Source organism: Gymnoscopelus braueri, assembly GCF_963280865.1.
Source record: "Gymnoscopelus braueri genome assembly, chromosome: 22".
Lineage (NCBI taxonomy): Eukaryota > Metazoa > Chordata > Actinopteri > Myctophiformes > Myctophidae > Gymnoscopelus > Gymnoscopelus braueri.
Window position 1 is genome coordinate 26,085,185 of NC_137624.1, and position 20,000 is coordinate 26,105,184.

A 20,000-nucleotide genomic window follows, 5' to 3' on the forward strand; every position below is an offset into this window, starting at 1 on the left:
AAGGACCCCCCCCCCATCTGAAAATGTTTTGTGCCAGGGAGGGACCCCCAAAAGAGAAGATTTGTGGAATGTATATTATTCAAAATCTTTTGAACATTTTTTATATATTTTTCAAATATAAAAAAAAAATTGCAAATGTGCATGAAGTGACGCAATGTGAGCTTGTAGATCTGCTGTTTTTGAATAACCAATATATAAATTGATAAAGCGGTTAAAATGATTGTGATGCTTTTTACCTCCACTCCTATGCAATGGACAATTTGGACACTTTTATATCCAGAGCAACTTACAAGTGTGAGGTTAGGATAAGGATAGCATAGCATTGGCTAGGATAGGACATCATAGCATAGGATAGGATAGCTTAGGACAGAGTAGGATAGGATAGGTTAAATAAATTAAGACGGTTATAAAACATTTTTGTATCTTAAAAAAAACTGTTAAACCTGGGCAGTAACACAGTGAATAACTTCAGGGAAACTTCAGGGAAACAATTTTACAATTTAGGGCATTTGGCAGACGCTCTTATCCAAAGTCAATAAATGAATAGAGTGGAAAGAATAGTGGAAAGAAAACAATGTATTGCTTCAAAATAACTACATGCTGTGACACCAGGTAAGCATCAAACCTATTAGCATCTGTCTAAACAACGCGATGCCATCTAAATAAGATTCTTAGCGTTTGTAGTCCCGCAAAAAAAAATAAAAAACTAGAAAAAAGTGCTCCTCGGAGCACAGGTCTCCGCCAGGTCAGGTAGGTTATTGTGGGCCAGCAATGTCGGAATTTGCCAATCAGGATGGAATATGAAAAATCGGACAGATCCGTCTTGATCACCGATTTGCGTGTTGTTTGGACAAAGTTTGTTGGAGTAATATAAAAAACATTTATTGTTGCAAAAATCGGCCTCCTGGTGGCGCTATAACAGGACAATGTGAAGAGGGTGGCATTTCTTCCTTGGCCTAGTGGGAATGTGTGTGCAAAGTTTCACGGCAATCGGACGCTCATGCAAACTTTAGATGCCAATCAGGATGGAATATGAAAAATCGGACAGATCCGTGTTGATCCCATGACTGTAGAGATAATGTGTACCGATTTGTGTGATGTTTGGACAAAATTTGTAGGAGTGATATTTACAAAATTACTTTGCAAAAAAAGTGTTATAGATCGTCCATTCGATTCCATTTGTTCACTCTCAAGAGTTAAAATCAGAACTGAGGATTTTTTTTGGTACGGTATTAGATACTTGACTTACTTACTCACCCAGGATACACTGCAGGGCTGAGGATCAGTCGTCATGCTCAATATAACAGTTTGACAGGCTATTTGTCTGCTGATAGAGAAATTGGCCGGGTCACTGAATCCAGGATTTTGGTTACGGGAAGAATTACGATATTGTGTCTGTATGTTGTGTGTGTGTGCGCGCCTGCACCCACACAGACACACACACAGCCAGACACACACACGCACACGCAAGCAAGAACTTAACCCATTAAGACCTGATGCCGATTCTACAAATGTCTTCTAAATCCCAGCAGTTTTCTGAAAAAATGTATGTTTCTATATCAGTGGTGCTCAAACTTTTTCATGTCAAGGACCCCCAGAATGATACGTATTTGGCCGCCGACCCCCAGCTCAAAATATTTTGTTCCAGGGACCCCCAGAAGCAAAGATTTGAGTAAAACATGTTTGCTTTAAAACAATATATTTTCAAAAATGTGCATACATTTTCACGATTTTTCATAAATAGCAGATCTACAAGCTCGTAGTGCGGCACTCCGTGCCGCGCTACGAGCTTGTATATCTGCTATTTTTGAATAAAAATAATGCTTTTTTTTGTGCTCAAGATGTGATCCAGGTCATAATGGCTTAAATACAGTGCAGGATGCAGATGCTTACAGATGCACATGCACGCAAGCGGGAACACACAAATCTACCGCCTCCCCCCTTTCCATTTTATTTACACACAGAATAGTTCTCTTGCAGCACAGGGTTCTGTACAGACTTCTAATTGCATTAGACTTTGATTGACAGTCCACTGTGGGGGCCATTCATCAATGTCAGCTTATTTAGTGATGAGGATCCTTTTCAAAGGAAACGATATTTAGAGAGAGAGAGAGAGAGAGAGAGAGAGAGATAGAGAGAGAGAGGGGGGAGAGGGAGAGAGGGAGGGGGAGAGGGGGAGAGAGAGAGAGAGGGGGGAGAGAGGGAGAGAGAGAGAGATAGAGGGAGAGAGAGAGAGAGATAGAGAGAGAGAGGGGGGAGAGGGAGAGAGGGGGAGAGGGAGAGGGGGAGAGAGAGAGAGAGAGAGGGAGAGAGAGAGAGAGAGAGAGAGAGAGAGAGAGAGAGAGAGAGAGAGAGAGAGAGAGAGAGAGAGAGAGAGAGAGAGAGAGAGAGAGGAGAGAGAGAGAGAGAGACTGAATAAGAGCTAGTGCAAGGGTGAAATAAAGAAAGAAAGGGCCAGAGAGAGAGAAAACAAGATTGTTTTACTTAAGTACACGTATCGATACCACAGCGTAGAAATACTCTGTTAGAGTAAAAGTCTGGAAATCAACTAACAGATGAGCACACGCATACATCATCACAGTAACTTATTCCTTAAATCACTTAAACGCCATACATTGGTGTTGAGCGGAGTCCCTCAGGGCTCCATACTAGTGTGTCTTCAGTTTTTTGCCCTGCGTTAGATATGGTCTCTGTCGGGTGGAAACCTCATGTCCAAAACTGTTACTTTTCAGGATTCAAATTAAAAAGCATCAAAAGTAGCAGATCTACAAGCTCGAAACGCGTCGCTTCACGCAGCGTTTCGAGCTTGTAGATCTGCTCCTTTTGATGCTTTTTGTGTGACGCTGTGTGGTATGATGATCAAGTAGGGCGTTAATTTACAAAGAAAAGCTCAAAAAGTTAGAATATGGAGATAAAAGGTTTCTGCCCGAAAACAGCCGATATCTTAGTTGAAAACATCTACAAGCTGTGAGAGCTTGTGGATCGGCTATTTTCTGCGAAAGTTTTTGTCCCAGAATATGGATGCTGGGGTTTATTATTGGTCCTCACTAACGCACCAATCAGAGCAGAAGTGGTTCTCAACCTTTTCAGGCCGCGACCCCCCAAAATAATCATATTTGAACTGGGGACCCCCCAAAATAATCATATTTGAACTGGGGACCCCCCAAAATAATCATATTTGAACTGGGGACCCCCCTCCCTGACAAGCACTTGGAATTGTAGGCCTTTACATTTAGTTTGACTCGGTTCCACAGATAAATATTGTGAAAATACATGTTTGCCTCTTTCTTATATTATTTGACAATTTGGCCATTGTTTGACCAGGTTTTGGTATTTTTTCAATTCTTTTTTTTTTGTGTTGGTATTACCTCTGTAAGGGAGTGGTTAGGGGTGGGGGAGTGATTAGGGGTGGGATTAGGGGTGGAGTTGAGTACCTATTGTCCCTCCCATTGTCACACCCATTTCTGGGCCACTGAGGTGTTGAAAACTCTGGGATCTTTGCAAGGCAATTTCTCTGCTTTGGGGTTCAACAAGATTCAAATGGTCACATCTTCTTCAAATATGTTCCAATTTCAATGAATGATACATCATATGAAAAATGCCCCCTTGCTGCCTAAAGCATTGTACCCGCTCACAAATTGTCACAAGAACTGTCATCTGATGACCCCCCCAAAATCACGTGGGGACCCCTCTGGGGGTACCCGACCCCCAGGTTGAGAACCACTGTCTCAGAAGAGGGCTGTGGACAGTTCCGGAAGCTGCCTAGTAGTGACATCATCGGTAGGCAAGTCTGGAAAAACAATGTCTGGACAAACAACACTGTTAATGCAAGAACAGTGGCTTCTAGAATGCTACCTTTCCAGGAAGAGAAAGACTGTAGTTTATATTAGGGATTTCTTGGAATCCCATTCGACGATGTCATTGGTAGACAGGTTTCTGAACTGTCCATTAGCCCACCAATGAGACACAGAGTGAGTAGACGGAAATTGTGCCGTCTCATAATGAGCATTATTAGTGAGGACCGATTATGTGAAGATGAAGTTGAAAATGGGTGAAGTACTCCTTTAACAAAGTAAAGATTATGCTCTGCCCTTTCCCTGAAGATGACCTAAACACACGCTCACGCGTGCGTGACCGCGTGTGCGCACACACACACACACACACACACACACACACACACACACACACACACACACACACACACACACACACACACACACACACACACACACACACACACACACACACACACACAGTGGTGTATGGTAACTACTCAAGTACTGTACTTAAGTAGAGTACTTCTTCCATCACTGCACACACGCACGCACACACACACCTGCTCTGCTGCAAGGTTTAAAAGTGTTGTATGAAGCACAATCCTATCTCCTTTCATTAGCCAATTACATTCTTGCTCCGGCCATGTCGAAGTGGCTCTGGAAAATACATCAAAACAAATCTGTTTTTCTCACTCGGTCTTCCTCGTGTGTGTGTGTGTGTGTGTGTGTGTGTGTGTGTGTGTGTGTGTGTGTGTGTGTGTGTGTGTGTGTGTGTGTGTGTGTGTGTGTGTGTGTGTGTGTGTGTGTGTGTGTGTGTGTGTGTGTGTGTGTGTGTGTGTGTGTGTGTGTGTGTGTGTGTGTGTGTGCGCGCGTGCGTGTGTTTGGCATTGTGGGGTAGTTAGAAATATATATACGTTATATATAGTTATACCGCATATGATTAACCTGCATGAGCAAGATTAAGTCTGTTATTGGTTCTCACCATCGGTTTCTGTACGTTTTCAGTTAATTTCCTTGCCCTACTATTATATACTCAGGGAAAAGAGCTCTCTCTCTCTCTCTCTCTCTCTCTCTCTCTCTCTCTCTCTCTATGGATGTAGGTTATGAGACTGGTGTGCTCCCTGTGTTACAAAGCCTAAACACTCTCTAACACTCTTCAGATGTCTCTGATGTTTCTAGAGTCGGGGGATGGAGGTATAATTTGGCATTTCTCTCTGAACAAACTTCCTAATCCTTTCCCACTTGATCAAACCCTCATCCAGTGCATGGGGCACGGCCTTGTTGTTATCAGCTCTATGGGCACGGCACACACATTGATTTGTGGAAAGAAAAAAAGAGAGGGACATTGTTTTTGAACACTCTTGCCTTATAGCCAGTGGTTCTCAAACGTTTTCGCGTCAAGGACCCCCAAATTGAAATGTATTTAGAAATGTACAAGTTCACAGCTGTGAGCTTATACGTCTGCTATTTTTGAAAAGTTTTGAAAAATCTTTTAAAGTATTTGAAAAAAAATTAACACAAATGTTCTCTTCTGGAGGGGGTCCCTGGCACAAAACATTTTCAGATGTGGGGTCCGCGGCCAAATATATATATATATCAATTCGGGGGTCCTTGGCACGAAAAAGTTTGAGAACTACTGATTTAGAAGGTATCAGATCTTAGACTCTTCATGGGTTAATGCTATATATCATTAAAATCTTGTTATTCCGCCAATTGTTTTGGGGGCCCACTAATACCCCCTTCACGGCCCACCGGCGAGGCCCCGGCCTGCAGGTTGAGAACCGCCTGTTGCTCTAGCAGTGAAGGAAAGGAAAGGAAGGGAAGGAAGGAGCGATGAAGACATTCATGCTACTGGACATTATAGCATGGTACAGTACATCGGATTCAGAGCCCGTATTAACCCATTAAGACCGGGGAAGAATCTGTGTCATTTTCAAGATTTCTTAGGCTATTCAAAAATAGCCGATATACAAGCTCATAGCTTGATAAATCGTGCAAATCTGTGCAAATCTTTGAATATATATATATTTTTAAAGCGAACATTTGTAACTCCAATCTTTGCTTCTGGGGGGGTCCCTGGAACAAAAATATTTTGAGATGGGGGTCCTGCGGTCAAATACATATCATTTTGGGGTGGTCCTTGACGTGAAAAAGTTGGAGCACCACTGATATAGAAACATACTGTTAGGATTTAGAAAATATTTTTAGATTATGTATTTGGACCCCCATCTCAAAATGTTTTTTTTCCAGGGACCCCCAGATTTTTCAAGATAAAAAAAATAAATAGCAGATCTACAAGCTCGTAGCGCGGCACAGTTGTAGATCTGCTATTTTTGATGACACACAGATGCGTTCCCGGTCTTAGCGGGTTAAGTAACCCATGATTGGAAACAGCAGACCCCTTTTTCTCCAGGTTGCTGTTGATGGAGTTATGACTGAACAGGGCTCTGGACAAAGAGCTGAGAGCCGACGAGAGAGAGAGCCCAAGTGTCTTGAATTAAGCCTGGTGTGCATAGCGGTTTCCAACCATATCTGCGTGTGTGTGTGTGTGTGTGTGTGTGCGTGTGTGCGTGCGTGCGTGCGCAGTGGTGTAAAGTAACTTAACAACAAAGTACATTTACTCAAGTACTGTACTTAAGTACACTTTTGAGGATTTTTTTTTACTTTACTGGAGTATTTCCCATTTTCAATACTTTTGCGTCTACTCCACTACATCTCAGAGGCAAATATTGTACTTTTACTCCGCTACAATTATTTGAAAACTTAAGTTACTAGTTGCTTTGCAGATATACATTATTATGTTATAAAACATACATTAACCACTTTAGCCCTATTTTATACCTAGGCTGTTTGAAAATAGCCGATCTACAAGCTCACAACGCGTTGCATCACGACGCGTTGTGAGCTTTTAGATATGCTATTTTCAAACATTTTAGTACTTTTACTTTTGGTACTTTAAGTACATTTTGATACCAATACTTTTGTACTTTTACTCAAGTAATGTTTTTATTCTTTTGTTTGTAACGGAGTACTTCTACATTGGAGTATTGAGTATTGATTGTGTATATAAGGTAGGTGTGCAGTCTATGCACACACGTGCGCACGTCTTTTTTGTTGTTCCCTAGCTTCTACTACTACGCTATCCAGGAGTGAATTAAGGACATTCAACAGATCCTCATTAATTGCTGGTGTGTATACAACTTCCTGGAAAACGAGAACAGAGGGGGGGGGGGAGACGTTTCCAAAATATTCAGTTTTTTTCTTCTTTTTTTCGAATGGCATTCTCTTGTCCCTTGCATTTTCTCCAAGGTTCAAGCGGGAGCATTTTTTCCAAGATCCGAAAAGCTCTTATTTTTCCATTAGAAATATCCCCCCTATTTTTTTCCTGTAAATTATTTGGCTTGTGGTGTAATATTTGCAGAGATGAGACACTACTGAGCCACTACTGCACATCATCCAAAAAACCTCAGCCATTCTCATCCCCCCTTTAAATAGCACCATGTAACACAGCAAGAATGCACAAATCGATACGTGTTGCCAAAGAGATCTCACAACATGGCTTAGTGAGAGCTCAATCATTTTAGAATGTTTTTTTCCCCCCCTTGCTCAGAAGAATAACAAGGGGAAACCTGGACCCCCCCCACACACACACACACACACACCCCCACCCGCCCCTTAGCTTAGATTCTGTCCAGTTTCTTAGTTCACTTTAATTACATACATGATCTTTTTAATGTGCAGCCAAGCTTTAAGGCCATGCATGCAAGCTGGACCCGGTTATCCTTACATATCTGTTTGCTTCATACTAGCCTTCCCTCTTATTTCCATCTTTCATCTTGATCCTATTATATGTTGTCGCCCTCGGCAAACCTTGTATCTCCATGTTTCAATGCTTTTTTTGGGGGGTAAATTGAATGCCCTAATACTTCGGTGGTTCTCGAACCTTTTTCATGCCAAGGAGGACCCTCAAATTGATATATATATTTGGCTGTGGACCCCCCCATCTGAACACGTTTTGTGCCAGAAGAGAAGATTTGTGTTAATTTTTTTTTTTAATTATTCAACATTTTTCAAACACTTTCAAGATTTTGAATAGCCAACGTATAAATATGGATAAAGTGGTTAAAATGATTTTGATGCTGTATTAACACATTTTGCTTAGGACCCCCTGGAACCCCCCACCCCCACCCCATGCGAAGAAGTAGCGAAAACAGTTGATCTGCAAGCTCACAACGCGCCGGGATGCCGACTCGTTGTGAGCAACGTTTGATCTGAACGTGAACATGCTGCAGTGGTTTTCAAAGTGGTTGTTAGTTAATGGCATCAAAATGTGTTTAACCACTTTAAGCTATAAGCTCACAACGCATCGCCATGCAACAGGTTGTGAGCTTGTAGATCAGCTATTTTGAAAAAATATATAATAATCTTGAAAAAGCGTTTGAATATTTTTGAAACATTTTTACATCAAAAATCTAGTATGTGGCGGTCCCTGGCCCAAAATCTTGAGATGGGGGTCCATGGCCAAATATATACTCATTTTGGGGGCCCTTGACTGGCTTGACATGAACAAGTTTCAGAACCTTTAATATACTATTATGTAAGTGACGGTGAAAGTTGTTAAAGTTTTTCACCAACTTTCTTTTTTAATGAATCGAATGTAATTTTGTCCAATCTGTATGGTAGAGTATGTTACAACAATATAACTTCATCCCGTGAGCAAGGCAGGCAGGCTCTATGAGCTCAATGGTAAACATTTCAGCACTTGCGCAGGAAACCAGATTAAATTCCGGGGTATAATGAAAAGGAAAGTTACATAGTGCAGCTTTAAGTCTGTCTGTATTACAATACAATTAAGTATTAACAAGAGCTCGTGTCCAACCAATAACCACACGGTATCCATTGCAATACAGTTTACTACTTCCTGAAAAAGTAAAAAGGTTTTTGGACATACAAGGTTTATGCAGCCGACAGCAATGATATAACGGAACATAACAGTATCACGTTGCCTTAAAATAAATCAAACTGGTATCACATTTATGGACGGAACACGGACAGAGTAACATATGCATCACATATGACCGCCCGGCCCGCCCGCCCGCCTGCTGGAAAAGAGAGCGAGCGGGTGCAGAGTTGAATTAGGCCATCTATCAAGATATGGGAGCCTAGCATGTGGAAGGGCTGTGTGTAGTAGCGCTAATGTGTCGACCATGTTTATGTGTGTGTGTGTGCAGTGTACAAGCCCAATGTTATGTAAGTTTGTGTTGGTGTGTTTGTAGTCTGCACGCGTTTACAGCTCTGTCCCCCATCCTGTGTGTGTGTGTGTGTGTGTGTGTGTGTGTGTGTGTGTGTGTGTGTGTGTGCGCGCGTGTGTAGTATTATTTGCATCTAATCGTGTGCAGGTCCAAGTGTTTAATTCATAAAACATTGTGTGCATTGTGAGTCGCCGCCCCCACCCCTGTTTTTTTCTTTTCTTTTCTATGTGCATGTGTGTCAGTGTGTGCAAGTAATATTGTGTGTGTGTGTGTGTGCGTGTGTGTGTGTGCGCTTGTGTGTGCGTGCTCGTGCGGCAACGCGCGCACGTGCAATTGCATACGTGTGTGTGTAAATGTGTGTGGAGTTTCCTTCTTTTAAAAAGTTTACGGCTGCCTAACCCTCTCCTCCAGTAGGGAGTTTAACAACCTCTGGCTACTGGGGCTAATTCAACACAGACAGACCGACACATCAGCAAGACAGACTGACAGCTACGTCTCCCTATACCTTAGGGGCTTTGCTTTACCTTGGATGACACACACACACCCCCCCACACACACACACACACACACACACACACACACACACGTTTGTTTGTGTTACTATACTCGTGAGGACATCAAAATGTTATGCCGGCACAACTTGTGTGTATAACTCAAGTATAGTGATACAAACACACACACACGCACAGACGCATACTCGCACACGCACACGTGCACACACATGTGTGCGTGTCATGCTAGACATGAGCTCTGACATAATATACGGTTCTAGGCATTGATAGCGCAGTTATTCCAACATTCTTGGAATTAAATGTGCTGTATAATGAGATTTATTATGGTCTAGTAGACCTTCAAGGAAGAGCCCTCTTGTGAAAAAAGAGTTTTGAGGAAAACCGTTTCAGCTATACTTGGAATCAGAACGGGCTGTATTTACCGGTATAGTCTCTGTTCGGGTGGAAACCTCATATGTCCAAAACTGTTTCTTTACAGGATTCAAATACAGAAATAGCAAAAAGTAGCAGATCCGCAAGCTCGAAACGCGTCGTTTCGAGCCGCGTTTCGAGCCGCGTTTCGAGCCGCTTTTCGAGCTTGCGGATCTGCTGCCTTTGATGCTTTTATGTGATGCTGTAGTGTGATCAAGTAGTGAGTTAATTTACGAAAAAGACTCCAAAAGTTAAAATATGGAGATAAGAGGTTTCTGGCCGACATGTACCCTGTTCCTGGTATAAGTCTTGAACAGTTCTCTGGATGACTGTGGCAGTCAACTGGTGTGAGCTGGGTGTTAACCCAACTGGGTGTTTGCTTCTGGGGGACCCTGGAACAAAAATAGTTTACAAATATTCGCTTTAAAAATATATATATATTCAAAGATTTGCAAAAAAAACCTAGATTTTTTTTAAATGGCCAAAGAAAAAATTATGGTTATAGCTAAAAAAATCGAAAATGACAGAGATGCATTTCCGGATTGAATGGGTTAACTCATTCAGTAACTAAGCCTTCCATGTCTGGTAGCCTAGTGCAGTGATTCTCAAACTTTTCCATGTCAAGGACCCCCAAATTGATTACGTATTTGGCCGCGGACCCCTCATCTGAAAATGTTTTGTGCCAGAGACCCCCCAGAAGAGAAGATTTGTGTTAAAAATGTATATACTGTATATATTCAAAGATTTGAACGGCACTCAGTGCAGCGCTATGAGCTTGTATATCTGCTATCTTTTTTTAAAGATCAATTTTTGGGCTTTTTATACATTTATTGATAGGATAGTAGTCTGACAGGAAATGGGGAGAGAGATGTGACAAGGCCGTCGCGACCGGGACTTGAACACGCGACTCACTGTCAGGCTGCTTTGGAGCCGAGGTGCCTGGACCGCTACGCCAGCAGTCCAGGCATATCTACTATTTTTGAATAGCCAAATAAATCAAAAATGTCACAAATGCATTCCCGGATTGAATGGGTTAATGGTAATCCTCCAGAATGTGTCATTCTGAATGTAGGTATCCCTTTGCCTCTCTGTTAGAAACAGTCACACTATGTATGTAAATCAATGTGTTTTGTGTTAGGGCTGATTGTGCACTTGTCGGATGTCATGACCTTACACATCATCACACTAGTGCTGAGTGGTCCGGGCCAGCGTGCTGCTGCTGGCTGCTCCAATGACATTCAATAACACTGCTGTCGTCGGGCAGAAACCTTGTATCTCCATATTATTTGAAAAATATCTATTTTTCAAAAATATCTATTTTTCAAAAATAGATATTTTTCAAAAATAGATATTTTTCAAAAATAGATATTTTTCAAAAATAGATATTTTTCAAAAATAGATATTTTTCAAAAATAGATATTTTTCAAAAATATCAGATGTACAAAGCTTGTATATCTGCTTTTTTTATTTTTATTCCTGGAAAAGTTTACGGTTTTGGACATACAAGCTTTCCACCCTGACAGAGACCATAAGCTAAAGGCTGATCAGGGCTTCGTCAGGTTACAGAGGTCTTGTTGGAGCAAAGCACTTAATCGCTGTAGTCTCTTTTTCCCTCTCTTCTCCTCTGTGGTAAACGATGGTTATGTTTTACTACATAGAAATCTGATTGATGTGTATACTTTCATGCGAGGCCATAAATAATCACCTCATTTTATGAGTTCACATCTCAAAGTATACCTGAGTGGCTGAATAGAGAAGTTATCATCGTCAGTCTGTCTGTCTTACAACCCGGCCATAAATAATCACCTCATTTTATGAGTTCACATCTCAAAGTATACCTGAGTGGCTGAATAGAGAAGTTATCATCGTCAGTCTGTCTGTCTTACAACCCGGCCTATAGGGTTCACTAGGTGTAACACAAAAATGGACTTCCCAGTCCCCAAACACAGCCAATCAACACCAGTTTAAAATCCAAAAGACAGTGATTTATTTTATATTTGACAAAACATGGGTAAGTTACCTCAGGGTGGGCCCCTGAACATAGAATCTTAATTAAGAAACAAAAATCCTGTGCTTATACCTTTCAAACACAAATAAAAGTACATAGATCTTACCCATTCTTAACTACGGAAAACATGAACAAACGAGTAACAAAAGAAAGGCCACCCACCCCTTCACTGTACCAAGGCTGTGACCCATGTTAACATTGACATCTAACACACTAGCAAATCTACAAACACTGGAAAACACAGAGGACTGGTGTGGTTGGAGGCTGGCTAGGAGGAAGACCTCCAAAGGACTGGTGACAGCCAGCTTTATAGCAAAGATGGTTAATTTAGAAAGATACACCATCCCGATTGTAGCCACTAGAGGCGACATGGTACACAAATCCTACAAATGGTGTCCTAAGTGGGCGTCTGATGGCAAATCTCGCGAACGTCCAATGTTTACTTTACATCATTGGTTTGGATTTTTGTCTTGGTTTATAGTCAAACAGCCTGGTCACTACAGGAGCCAATCACCAGCAGGGTCCACCTAGTAGCCGACCACTCACATTCAGGCACCAATCAGTCACCACTCACACACCAGCTGGTACTCAATCAGTCACTCCTCACCACTCAATCACACACACACACACACACACACACACACACACCAATGAGGGGAGAGAGACATGCACAGGGAAGACAACACACAAGGAACTATACACATTATGACTGTAGGGGCATGCAATAGTCTGTCTGTCTATCCCAGGAGTCTTCAACGTTTGAGATGAAGCGAGGACCCCCTCTATATTGTATAACATTGTGTTTCAGATTAAACTTTCTTTTCTTTTTACTTGGTCTGCTCCTTTTTCCCTCTACACCTATATATACCTCTTTGCCAAAAATAGCCGATCTACAAGCTCACAACGCCTCGCAGCGCGAGGCGTTGTGAGCTTGTAGATCGGCTTTTTTTAGCTAAAGCTATCCTCAGAATAGGGATGCTAGGGTTCAAGTGGTTAATGTAAAAAAAAAAAAAAAATCATATCACAATTATTTGGCGGGTTCCCCTGTAGTAACTCTGAGGACCCCCTAGGGGCCCCGGACCCCCTGTTGAAGACCCCTGGTCTATCCTATCGTGATGCAATCTAATCTAACTATATCTCTATCTCACTGGTGGCTGTTGTTGTTGTTGTGCTCCGCCCCGCTTTGCAGTCGGACTCGTCGGTGACCATCACGTGCGCGGACGGGAAGTGGAACAAGCAGGTGTCCTGTGAGCCGGTGGACTGCGGCCTGCCGGACAAGTACCACGTGCACCCCGCCCACTTCAACTTCCCCGAGGGGACCACCTACGGCAAGAGGAGCACCTTCCTGTGCAGGGAGCCCGCCCAGCTCGTAGGTGAGACAGACTGGACAGGACAGACTGCTGGGAATGAAGACAGAGACACAACACACACACACACACACACACACACACACACACACACACACACACACACACACACACACACACACACACACACACACACACACACACACACACACACACACACACACACAGAGAGACGTTATAGACACTTAAAAGAGTAGCTCACCCAAACAATTACTTATTTTTTTTCAATTACACACCCCATGAAGCCTTGAATTCATGGATATTTTTTAGTTTTTGTCACATTCCTGAGCCGATAATTTGACGACCGGATCATCGGTCAATAGGAGACTCACTAGGAGACTCTTTGAGTCTCCTAAAAAGTAGGAGACTCTCTCCGCCGGTCATCAAATTATTGGCTCAGGAATGCGACAAAAGTTTTTTTTTAAATCCTTGAATTCAAGGCTTCATGGGGTGTGTAATTGATAGAAAATAAGATATTTTTTGGGTGAACTACTCCTTTAAACCCCATACGTTGCTGTTTGGCAGAAACCTCTTATCTCCATGTTTTAACTTTTTGTGTTTTTCTTAAATCAACGTCCCCCATTAAATATACTACAGTGTCACACAAAAGCATTAAAAGTAGCAGATCCACAAGCTTGCGACGCATTTTGAGCTTGTAGATCTGCTACTTTCCTATGAAGTTTTCAGAGACTATACGGATACTGGTGGACATGCACGCACACACACGTGCACACACACGCACACGCACACGCACACGCACACGCACACACGCACACACTGCACGTTTGAATGACCACAATCTGGGAACCCATAGTCAAAAAATTATCAACTGCGGAGCTCTGAATCTGTCTTGAGAGATTAGAATGACCATAATTGTTAGATGGTAATTTTATAAATTGCCTTTTCAGCTCTATACCCCAAAAGCCTGACTTAAATTGCGCCGCCGGTGTTACGAGTATTGCAAAATAGTCAACGACTCTTTGCGCTGCAACGCGTTGTGATCTTGTGTATCGACTATTTTGGGTGTGTGACACAGCAGTGCACAAATACTGTAAGTATGAAAATCAAACCAGGAAAAATACTCGCAACGTCGCAATTCCTACTATACTTGGTAATATGGTAATATAAGTGTAAACACATGCATGCACACAGTGGTGGAAAGTAACTAAGTACATCTACTTAATACAAATTTGAGGTATTTGTACTTTACTTGAGTATTTCCAATACTTTTACTTCTACTCCACTACATCTCAGAGGCAAATATTGTTCTTTTACTCCACTACAATTATTTGAAAACTTTAGTTACTGGTTACTTTCAAGATTTTTCAAGATTATTACTGCAAAACATACATTAACGACTTCACCCCTATGTACATTTCAGCCCTTTGAAAATAGCCGATCTACAAGCCGATCTACAAGGTCACAATGCGTCGCATTGTGAGCTTGTAGATCTGCTATTTTCAAAATATTTTTATACATTTGAAAACCTGAATTGGGACATTCTGCATAATGACCACTTTTACTTTTGGTACATTTTGATGCCAATACGTTTGTACTTTTACTCAAGTACATTTTGAATTCCGGACTTTTACTTGTAACAGAGTATTTCTATATTGCAGTATTGATACTTTTACTTAAGTAATAATAAATGTGAGTACTTTTTTCCACCACTGCACGCACGCACTACACGCACACACACTACACCTTTTCAGGTGGTCTGTGCAAGATCCTTTGTCAGGGTTGTTCTATTTTGGGTTCCCATGCGAGCGGATGTGGAATAGGTTTTATTGTAGCTGTCAGGGCATCGTGTCAGATGGTTGGATGTCGACCGTGTCCCTGTTTAACCCTTTAAGACCGGGAACGCATCTGTGTCATTTTACAGATTTCTTTGGCTATTCAAAAAAAATAGCAGATATACAAGCGCTTGTAGATCTGCGATTTTTGGAAAAATCGTGAGAATGTGTGCAAATCTTAGTAAAATGTGTGCAAAACATCTTTGCTTCTGGGGATTCTACAAATGTCTTCTAAATCCTAACCTTTTTTTTGTATTTAAACTTATGTTGCTATATCAGTGGTGAAGGTTCTCCAACTTTTCCATGTCAAGGACCACCCAAAATTATATGTATTTGGCCGCGGACCCCCATATCAAAATATATTGTTCCAGGGCCCCCCCCCCAGAAGCAAGATTTGAGTTAAAAATGCTCGCTTTAAAAAAATATATATTCAAAGATTTGCACCAATTTTCACGATTTTTCAAAAATAGTAGATCTACAAGCTCATAGCGTGGCACTAGGTGCCGCGCTATGAGCTTGTATATCTGCTATTTTTGAATAGCCAAAGTGTAAAATGGTTTTAAGTGGTTACACAGATGCGTTCCCGGTTTTAACGGGTTAACGTCTACATCAGCACCGTTCCCAACAATCTGTCTGCTTTGCTTCACTCCCATGACTCTGTGGATTTAGCGCAGTGATTCTCAAAACGTTTTTCATGCCAAGAAATCTCCAAATTAACCCCAAGACCTGCTGAGGCCCATTCTACCAATGCCTTCAAAATTAGTAGTTTACAAACTTTTTTTTCGTGCCAAGGACCCCCACATTGATGTACATACATATGGCCGTGGACCCCCCATCTGTAAATGTTTTGTGCCAGGGACACTGTCAGGGAACGAGTTGGTCGGCAAGAGACTTGCGTAGTAAGAGACTTGCGTAGTTTCTTTAAAACAACGATTTCTTTATCTTTTATTTTTCCCATAAAAATGTGACAGAAATTAATTCTAGGCCCAAAACAAATGAGGACAAACAGAACCGAACTTAACATCAAGACTGAGCTAACCAAAACGAGACATGAGGGGAACATACATAGTGAGTGAGCAAGACCACTCTTGACACAAGGGGAATAGACAAAGAATAACATTTAAGCAGACTACAATTAACAACATAATCCACTACAGCACTAACTCATATCAACTAACGACATTACAAAACAACTGAAGTATCAAAATACATTTCTTCACACTTGTAATAATACATTCTAATTAGTAATAAACCCCTGCCCCTCCTCCCCATATGCACAGGGGACATGGTGCAGTCCAATTAATCAATCAGTTCCTTATAAGCACCTCTGAAGCAGCTGGTCCTTTCTATGGCCAGCCATCTAAACTCCAGCACTCATCACTGTGGATTCAATAATCCAGAGTGATTTACAGTAAGCAAGGTAAATACAAGGTAATACATCAAATGCATAGAAATAGTAATCTAGAATCATAGGTAAACCAAGAACCTGATAACCTCCCCCCCCCCCTGCAGTAACTCTGAGGACCCCCTGTTGAAGCCCCCCCCCCTGTCTAAACAGTATAATATCAACAACAAAAGAAGTGTCTTAAACATTGATTTCCTTGCTGATTGTCCCTCTTTTTTTCCACCGTCAGGCACCAACAACACTCTGACGTGCATGGAGGACGGCCTGTGGTCCTTCCCGGAGGCGCTGTGCGAGCTCCGCTGCCCGGCCCCTCCCCCCGTGCCCAACGCCGTCCTGCAGACCAAGCGCTGCAACGAGACGGGCCTCAAGGTGGGCTCGCTCTGCAAGTACAAGTGCAAGCCGGGCTACCATGTGACCAACAAGCCTAAGAGGTAAGAAACACACACACACACACACACACACACACACACACACACACACACACACACACACACACACACACACACACACACACACACACACACACACACACCACACAAAGAAAAATCCAAAACACTAATAATAACCTTGGTGTGTTTGGAAACACTGGTATGATTGTCTCACGTAATAGCTGATGTTTTAATGGTATAAGTGGTGTTTCTTTCTGTATGTATAGTGTTTCTATATGACCAGGGGTCTTCAACGTTTTTAGGTCCAAGGACCCCTTAGCTGACAGATTGATGAAGCAGGGACCCCCCCCACACTACATATTGTATAAAACTGTGTTGCAGATTAAACTTTTTCATAGATTTCATAGATGATTCGATTCATGCTAATGTGTATTTTCAGACAGTTAACCTGTTTAAACCCTCAATATTTAGTCAACTTGACCGTTGGCTCTGTACTTGGTCTGCTCCTTTTCCCTCTACACCGACTCTCCGAAAATAGCAGATCTACAAGCTCACTACGCCTCGCAGCGCGAGGCGTAGTGAGCTTGTAGATCCGCTATTTTGAAGTTGATTGATTGATTGATTGATTGATTGATTGATTGATTGATTGCTCCCCCCCCGTGTCCTCAGGCGTGCGTTCAAGCGGCAGTGCACGGAGGACGGCAGCTGGCTGGACGGGGCGTGCGAGCCGGTGACCTGCGACGCCCCGCCGGCCATCTTCCACGGCTCCTACTACTGCACGGACGGCTTCCGCTTCGACAGCGTCTGCCGCCTCAACTGCTCCACCACGGCTCCGCCCCTCAGCGATGGCGGCGGCAGCCCCGGGGTCGTCGTCGCCGCCGCCGCCTCCGCCGCCACGGGAGGAGGAGGAGGAGGAGGCTCCGCCCACACGGTGAGGCCGCTGCACGCTCCATGCAAGCAGGTCTGTCCCATCTCTCGCTCTTTCCTCTCCTCCCCCCGCTGTTCCTCTTAATCCTATAGTGGTTCTCAAAGTGATGTCTGTCCGGCTATGCGGGGACCCTCCAAGGGGGGTCCTTGAGGGGGTTCCCCACGGGGGGTCCCCCCAGGGAATCAGTTTAATTCCTCTAAAGTGATATAGTTCACCCAAGAAATTGCTTTATTTCTGTTGTTTCCTTATCTGGTGTTTAAAACTTTTAGTTTATAAAATATTCCTTAACGGTGAATCCAAACATGAAGAGAAAACTTGATGAATGGAATGAATTCGAGACTCAAATTAACAACAGCGAAACTATATAAAGAAATCCAAACATAAAGTCCTTAGAGATATAGTCATTTATTGGGTGAACTATTCCTTTAAACCTATACTGTATATCGTTGCCGTCGGGCAGAAACCTCTTATCTCCATATTTTTACTTTTTGTGTTTTCTTTTGTAAATTAACGCCCTACTTGTTCACACTACATACAGCATCACACAAAAGCATACCAGTTTTAAATCCTGAAAAAAACAGTTTTGGACATATGAGGTTTCCACCCCGACAGAGATGATATATATATACATTGGATATCTGAAAATAGCTGATCTACAAGCTACAAGCTGAGCTTTAAAAAAGATATCTAGAAAAATATCGGCGGCCAATTAAGTATTCATTTGTCTGCTCTAATCCAGTGATTCTCAAACTAGTTTAATATCAAGGAGCCCCAGTTTAATATGGATTCCACTTCCCCATGAAGTAAATAAAGATGGAATAATGTTTTGCTTTTGTCACGATTAAAACTCCATTCTAACTTTAATGATGAAAATTTAAACTTATTTATGAAAAAAGTAAAGAGTAAATGATTAATATTTATCCAAGAGAGATTTACAGTACACATGTTCATAGCAACTGGAAATGAATGATGTGCGTAGTAATTAAAAGCTTGATGAAGACCAGACCTGTTTTTTCACACAGTAATTACAGCTCGTTTGAACAATGAGAAAATAAGAATAATATTGTTCTTAGTATTTGCCAAAATACATTTGGCCACAGATCAAATAAATCCATGTGTGGGTCCATAACATCGAAAAACTTTTGAGAACCACAGTTTTTAGCCTACAGAAAATATGTATATATATATCTCTCTCTCAGTTTTTTCTCCAGTTTAACCACACTCTTTAGGTCCTTACACACCGGGGGCGATTTTTTCATGCGAATAATACTTTTTTTTAAAAACCTTATAAAGTCAATGCAAGGCAAGCTTCCACATCAATTTCATGGAGCGAAAAAGCGTCTTTTATTTATTCGGACTGCATCTGAATTTTGCGTATATTCGCATAATCGCCGGTGTGTAATGACCTTTTCTCTTTTATTTCAATTTCAACGTGCACACTAAATAAATATTTCCCTTTCAACCAAATGCTTAACGTATACGTATACGTATACTCACTCACCAATCGTCTCTGTCGGGTGGAAACCTCATATGTCCAAAACTGTTACTTTTCAAGATTCAAATTCAAAAACGGCAAAATTACAGATCTACAAGCTCAAAACGCGGCGCTTCGCACTTTGCACCGCGTTTTGAGCTTGTAGATCTCCTACTTTTGATGCGTTTATGTGACGCTGTAGTATGATCAAGCAGGGCGTTAATTTACAAAAAAAAACACAAAAAGTCAGAATATGGAGATAAGAGATTTCTGCCCGACAGCAACGAAATAATGTACACTCGCTCTCTCCGTCCGTCCGTCCTTCCCTCTCTCCCAGTCCTCTCCTAACCCTACTCAATTAGATACCACGCTAATTGGATTGCTATTGATTTCCAGAATAGTGCGGCTGCCACAGAACCTTTTGAAATGTATACACCTTTTAATCCGTTCGTGCCTCGCAGGACCCTGTGGACGCACACACGCCTGATAACTGTTGTGTATTGTGTGTGTGTGTGTGTGTGTGTGTGTGTGTCCGCTATGGGATTTCAACTCCTCTATGTCCTTGGCCTGTGTGTGTGTGTGTGTGTGTGTGTGTGGTGTGTGTGTGTGTGTGTGTGTGTGTGTGTGCCTTTGTGTGTGTACTTGCAGTGGTGTAAAGTAACTAAGTACATTTATTCAAGTACTG

General features: G+C 42.1%; 1 protein-coding gene across 1 annotated transcript in view; it reads left to right on the forward strand.

Annotated features, from left to right (window-relative positions):
• pappaa (pregnancy-associated plasma protein A, pappalysin 1a) overlaps nt 1–20,000 on the forward strand; it is a 189,150-nt gene that overhangs the window by 122,145 nt on the left and 47,005 nt on the right. Inside the window, 4 exon segments of the mRNA XM_080418844.1 lie at nt 13,010–13,082; nt 13,086–13,332; nt 16,754–16,955; nt 17,583–17,874. Of these exon segments, the coding sequence (XP_080274970.1) occupies nt 13,010–13,082; nt 13,086–13,332; nt 16,754–16,955; nt 17,583–17,874 (814 nt within the window).